The sequence below is a fragment of the Ictalurus furcatus genome, chromosome 25 (genome assembly GCF_023375685.1).
Source record: "Ictalurus furcatus strain D&B chromosome 25, Billie_1.0, whole genome shotgun sequence".
NCBI lineage: Eukaryota > Metazoa > Chordata > Actinopteri > Siluriformes > Ictaluridae > Ictalurus > Ictalurus furcatus.
This window is the reverse complement of record NC_071279.1, coordinates 4,817,861-4,825,000: the sequence shown is the minus strand read 5'-3', so window position 1 is coordinate 4,825,000 and position 7,140 is coordinate 4,817,861. Positions and strand designations below refer to the sequence as shown.

At 40.8% G+C, this 7,140-nt stretch overlaps 1 protein-coding gene across 1 annotated transcript in view; it reads left to right on the top strand.

Annotated features, from left to right (window-relative positions):
• Positions 1–7,140, top strand: part of slc24a4b (solute carrier family 24 member 4b) — a 56,088-nt gene that overhangs the window by 24,808 nt on the left and 24,140 nt on the right. The window contains exon 3 of the mRNA XM_053614219.1: positions 4,678–4,754. Coding sequence (XP_053470194.1) covers positions 4,678–4,754 — 77 coding nt within the window. The remainder of the gene's footprint in view (positions 1–4,677; positions 4,755–7,140) is intronic.

The window sequence follows — 7,140 nt, the reverse complement described above, 5'->3', positions numbered from 1 at the left end:
CAACAAAGTATTGAGCAAAGGCTGTGAATACTTATGTACATGTGCTTTTTTCTTTTTTCTTTTTTCTGTCATTATGGGGTATTGTTTGTAGAATTTTGAAGAAAATAATGAATTTAATCCATTTTGGAATAAGGCTGTAACATAACAAAATGTGGAAAAAGTGAAGCACTGTGAATACTTTCCGGATGCACTGTACTTTCCGTGAGTGCTAGATTTTACCTTAAATGATTAAATAACATTCGTTATTGCTTCTGCTGCTGTCTGACATCCACCTCCAATGCATTAGCCTATCACACTTACTAATTCAACTGTACAATAATCCTGATTTTGTGATGTATTTCCACATCCCACCAAAATTAATTTCTTTCTATGCCACTGCCGGCACAACACCTGAGCTTCTGAATCGTTTTTAGATGCGAGTGTGATTTAAATCAAGCTCAGCACACAGGCGTTGCTTTTAATCCGCATTTCAGCACTGAGATGTGAGTCAAAGCGTGCTGTACGATAGTCACTATGCTACAGATCTGCTGTGAATTCTGCATAGTGTGAGCAGTAGTGTAGTACAGGGTGTTTAATTAATTAGACTTTTTTCAAATGAAACGAGGCCTTGTGTTTGACATGGGGCGTAGAGGAAGCTTTCCACCATAAGTTAGGTGATCAGGTCAGAGCATTAGAGGGTAACTCACGTGATGCTACCAGCACCACCATCATGCTCTGCAGTGAGGATAAGTGGGGAATAAAAATGGAAGTGAAATATAAATATTTAGTGCCGGCACCACACCATGCTGAGAAGGTAAAACACACTTTGACAGTGTGACACTCATGTACATTTTAAGTACATTTTAAATTCATTTAGTTATCAAATGTATTGAGTTTATTGGATCAATTATCAGCACATTTCAAATAACAAACAGTAATGACAAATTTACATTGACATTTTGTTTTGAAATGAAATTTCTCATAATTCTGAGTTTAATCATGAATTTCTGCCTGAATTAAATGTGAGCTGCAGCTCAAGTTTCAGTGAAATGACTCTGCTGGAGAAACCTGGTAAGTCAGAAGCATTATGGGTAAATATCTGAATATGTTGAGTGAGACTCGGATATCCACCCTGAACACTGGCCTCCTGTGTGAAGTTTGTTAGAGGAACAAACCGTAAAGTCTGATTCAGTGTCCCGCTGCGTACCACTCGCTTTTCTCACACTCTGTGGATGCACTGACGCGTTCCAGGGCAAATGAAAGTCATAAAGTGGGTGTGTTGCACATTTTAGAAGAGTATTTCTGTAATGTATTGTGTTACACATAATAAGGAAAGGGAAGTGCTGTTGGTGAGGGTCAGCGTATTCTCCAGTCTGGCTCTTGCTTATTTATTCATGACTTGCCTTTCATTTTGAAGTGTACTGTTTGTGTACATGAAGTCTGCATGTTTGACTGACGCTCATGTTACATGTTTATATAATTCCAGTGTTCATTTTGTTGATGAACTCTATGATGGAATGATGGAAAATTTTGTCAACAACCTTGTACTCAAAATCTATATGATTAGCAAACATAGAAATTACTGCTTATAGGCTAATGGATTGTAGTATGTCTGATGGACTGGTGTCCCATCCAGTGTGTATTCCTACCTCATTAATACTGTTTCTGGGATTGTCTCCGGATCCATTACCATCCTGACCAAGAGAACAAAACCGTTACTAAAGCATGAATGAGTGGATGAAGGGTATCTTGTGTGTCTTGAACAGTACCTTTCCTCTGACACATTGACGTGTGGGATAGCAGCGGTAAACCGCAGCAGTGGTGTGTATGATGAGTGTGAGGTGTGATGTTGGCTGGAATGGTGTAGAGGGTCACCTTGACCTGCTGGAGACATTAATCTATACGCTGCTATTCTTAGAACGGACGTCAGCGATGTTGCCCTCCTACTGCCCCCATCTTATGTGTCATAACTGCGTAGTTCAGCAATAATCTTCATTTATTTATTTATTTATTTTAAAGCACGTTTTGAAATCAAGCTTTTAGGAGTCTATAGAGGCAGTCGATTGGGCACTGTCTTAAATTCTAAAACCAAGCCATTGACCCCCATCCCCCCCAACCTCCAATCTAGGGCATCAAGTGTTCATAAATCACGTGCACTTTATGTAGAAATGTGTAGGTCTTATTTAGTTCCGTCTTGTCTCATGTGGTTAGTGCAGGGGTGTCCAATCTTATCCAGAAAAGGCCGGTGTGGGTGCAGGTTTTCATTAAAACCAAGTAGAAGCCACCTGAGTCTACTGAAAGACAAGATCAACTGATGAAACAGGTGGAGTCAGGTGTGGCTCCTGCTTGGTTGGAATGAAAACCTGCACCCACACCGGCCCTCTGTGGATAAGATTGCACACCCCTGGGTTAGTGTGGTGTTTTCTGTAGCACCATGGTCCTGGAGGAACGCTGTTTCGTTTAACTGTGTACTGTATCAGCTGTATATGATTGAAATGACTGACGATAGAAGCCACTTGACTTGAATTGAGATGGAAACCAAGACATTCTTAAACATTTTAAATGAAAAACCAAATACTAATAAGTTATAGTGTAAAAATGCAAAGCTTATAATGCTTTACTCTTCATTGTGAGCATTATGTCAAGTGTGTGTATGTCCATGATCGTACCTTGCCTGGGTCAGCTGAGGTAATATAACTCTCAAGTATGACTAGTTATCTAGTCAGATGCATTAATACAGACTAACTAAAATAAGTGAAAACTCAAATTTCTGTGGAGGGGATGATTCTGCGTAGAAGTGGTCCTCATCCTCTCCTGATCATGTGTGTGAAAGCTGCATCATTGCTTGATATGCTATTAACAATGTTCTGTGACTTTGTTGCACTTCTCTGTTGTGATCAGGTTCATCAGATTTTCTGCATCTCTGCTTTTGTTTTTTGTTTTTTGCCAAAGTCGAAAGGTTTGTCCGTCATTTGTACAAGTCAGTTTATTCAACCAGTGAAAATGGGTCCCACCATTGACCAGAATGTATATTTTATTGCTGTGTAGTGCAGGCAGCAGGGGTGATTAGCACATCCAATAGTGTCCACTCCACTACGTAACACATGAACTAACTGGGTAATAATAAATTGTATCAGAGTGTAACCGAGGACAGTGTACCAATAAATACCAAAATGGTTATCCTGTTAATGATGTGCTATTGTTGTCAGGTGGAGGAGGAAGTATGTTTTCAGGAAATCCATCCATCATTCCTTCCGTCTGTCTGCCCACCCATTTTGTCTGTGCGTCTGTCTGAGATTGTCATTAGCGTGATCGCTCAAGAACATGTGTAGGATTTATATGGGATTATTGTTGTAGCTAGCAAATGAACTGATTTAGATTTTAAAATCGATCCAAACAGGGTCAAGGTCACCACAAGGTGAAATTTCTGAAATTGTTTTTCTTCAATAGCTTTCTGCTTGTTTGGAATATATTTAAAGGTTACTTTTTGGCATACAAATTAGTAAAAAGAAGGACAAGAGCTGTTGGTGGCGGAGGCATTCCTGTTGTCACGGTCATCCTCGAGTTCTGCTTGTTTTAAAGAAGTGAATTTCATCTAAGTTTCCAACATTGTTCTAATAAACTACCAAAGGCCAGACGTGATCCTCCTTGTCCTTTGTACCTGCAGTGTCGTCCTGTGTTTAAAGACGTATTTGATAACAGGAAGGTGTTTATATCAAGATCCCATGATGGACAGAAAGCTGTGGAGAGTTATCGTCTCATGAATAGGGCACAAATGTGTAATTTTTCAAATCACGCAGATCCGCAGAACATTGGGACCAAGCTGTAGGAGAACCGTGTTATGCACTGGTACAGCTACACTTTGTATTCGTATCACAGAGGAGTGTGAGGACTTTGCTTGTGTTTGACCTTTCAGAAGGAGCTGCAATACCCAGTCATGCTGAACAGTAGGAGCAGATCGCTGCACGCTGCATGGCAGTCTGTGCGTGCGTGTGTGTGTGTGGAGCCACAGTTAACACACTGATGTGTAAGAGATGCAGACAATGTAATGGCTAGTGTCACTGTGATTGACAGGGGAGTGAGTATATCATCCCTTCTCCCCAGAGAGCTCGGCCAGTTTTGTTCTCTCGACTGTATGGATGGCTTTAAATAGCGTCAGGAATCGGACTTGCGGTCTCTAGGGTGAACGTTTTTCTGTCGTGCCACTCAGGAGCCGTGCATTCCAGTCTGTTAACCATAAACTTTGGTTGCTACGGAATGGATGTTCTCCCCGTGCCTCGGGGTTTTCTTCCTGGTACTCTGGTTTCCTTCCCCAGTCCAAAGACATGCATTGTAGGCTGATTTTCAAGTTGTCCTTAGTGTGTGAATGCGTGTGCGAATGTACCCTATAATGGGCTCGCCCCCTTCCAGGGTGTCCCTCGCCCCGTGCCCCAAGTTCCCTGAGATAGGCTCCAGGCTCCCCGTGACCCTCTGTCAGATAAGCGGTAAAGAAAATGGATGGATGGAATAGAACCGTCAGAGATAACTGAACATTAGCTGAAGTGTACTGGTTTTATTGATGTGAGCACGTAATAATATTATCAATGTGACAATAACATGTGTGCATATGTTGATGATCTTACAACAGGTTTGAACATCAGATTTTAGAATCAAAGTGATCAGTTTTATAAAATGCAGGTTCGTGTGTGTGTGTTGCAGCTATACACGAATTTCCTGAGGACTGTTTCACCAACGCTGAGCGGAAAAGTGGAGCAGTGCTACTGCATATCCTAGCGGTGAGGAAAAAAGCTTCAACTCTCTTACTCTCCTCTCTGTCACATCTTTGCCTTTTGCTTGCCAATAATGTATCTCCACTTTTCTCTCTCTCTCTCTCTCTCTCTCTCTCTCTCTCTCTCTCTCTCTCTCTCTCTCTCTCTCTCTCTCCCCTCTTATCTGCACCATCATCTCATTCTTCATCTCTATAACTGTCTTCACTTTGACATCTGTTTCACCTTCACTTCCACTTATGTCTCTGCCTTCCTTCATCTCTCTCTTTCATCTCCATCTGTGTCTCCACCTCTACTTCCATTTCCAGCTTTCATTTCTTTGTATCCCTCCAACTCCACCTCCATCTGGCTCTTTCTTCATCTCTACCCATCTCTACACCTCTACCTCAACGATATTTCCATCGTTGTTATCTCTGTCCGTCTCTCGACTGCTACATTAATCTCCATCGTTCTTCATTTCTATATACCTCTCCTCCATCTTTTTTCCTCTCTCTCTCTCTCTCTCTCTCTCTCTCTCTCTCTATCTATCTGTCTATCTATATCTCAATCACTTTTTATTTCCATCTACCTCTTACCGCCACCTCTCCCTTTTATCTCCATTTATGTCTATCATCACTTCCATCCCTCTCCCTTCATCCATCTGTCCATCTCTACTTCTGTCTCACCATTTATCAACTGTCACATCTCCCTCATCTGTCTTTCTTTCTACCTCATCTCTCTTCCTTTGTCTTCATTTATCTTTCAACATCATTGTCCATCACTCTCCCTTCATCCATCTCCCCATCTCTATCTTTATCACTCTCCCTTCATCAATCTCCCATCTCTATCGCCATCACTCTCCCTTCATCTCTTTCTCTGTACCACTACCTCTTTCATCATCTTTTTTCTTCATCTCCATCTGTCTCCACTTCTACCTCCATCTCTCTTCCTTTATCCAAAATTATCTCTCCATCCCTACCTCATCACTCTCTTTATCCGCATCTATATCCCCAGATCATTGTCCTTGTATCTTAACTGTCTCCTCTCCTTTACCCTGTCACACTCTCTCCATCTCCCCACCACTACCTCAGTTGTTTTCCATTTTATATCCATCTTTTTTCCCCACCTCTACTTCCATCTCTTTTCACCTCCATCCATCTCTTCAACTCTACCTCTTTCACGCTTTCATTTCTATCTTCATTTATCTCTTCAAATCCACTCACACCTCCATCTCGTTTTTAACCTCTTCCTCTGTCTCCACCTCCATGTCTTTTATCTCCACATTGATCTCTTGTGCGATGTCTCCATATCTCCATCGTAAATCACACATCTTTTCTGTTTCTTTTATATTCACCTCTTTCTCTTCATTTCCACATTAATTTAGTCTCTTTTTACAATCCATCTCAACATCTGTAAATCAATACTTTAATAAAATTCTTTATTTCAGCTGACTTACTTTAGGACTTAGAGAATTTCTAATAAAATGTTTGTTTTTGAGCATAAATGTCATTACATTGCTGTTGAACTCTTTTGACCTGAAAAATCACAGAGCTGTTTGGAGGCACTGGTGCTGCACTGATAATCTGGCGCTATCCTAACACTCAGCTTAACTCCACTTGCCCGTTTGCAGCAGTTAAAATCTGCTCCTCGTTATGTAACACACTATAGGATGGCGTAATAGCTTTACTGCTTGTGATGTTCTCATCTGTGACTCTGACCGGCTGCTTGGTACTGTACTGTGTCGCCCCCTATAGCTGATACCTATTCCTGTTCCAGCTGCTGCAGCAGTCTGAAAAGGCTGATCCATTATTTATTTCACATGTCATCTTTCCTGCTGCAAGAGTGAGGAACATATTGATGAATCAATTCTCAGTCAGGGAGCTGCTTCCACCACAGCTGTGTACAATCCAATCAATGGTGTTTAAAGGGGAGTTTTATTGACCAGGTTTAGTCTATAGCCGCCATCTTTCAAACTCCGACTCTGGTCTTTAAAAGTATGGGTTCATTAACTCTATTGAGGGGTTTATGAATGATCTCATTGCTCTGCATGTCTGAGATGATTACAGAACCTGGAGATGTTCTTTTCATTATACATTTGGTTGCAAACCTGCAGATTTTTAGATGCCAGATACTTAGGTCAGATCAGACAGGATTGTAATTGGTTATATGCAACAGTTATTGAAATGGAAAATAAGTTTATTTTAAAAAATAAGTTTATTTTTAGTTTAAAAAGCTAGCTACATTGTTGGCTACAGTGATTTCCCAAAAAGTACCCATGAAATGCATAAATACTATTTGAAAAGGTATAAACCATAAACATCTGGACCTTGTAATGTTCCACAGTTTGGATCACTGTTGTAGTTTGCCATATGGATAATTTTATGGATATTCTTGTTCTAATGCGTTGTGCAACGAA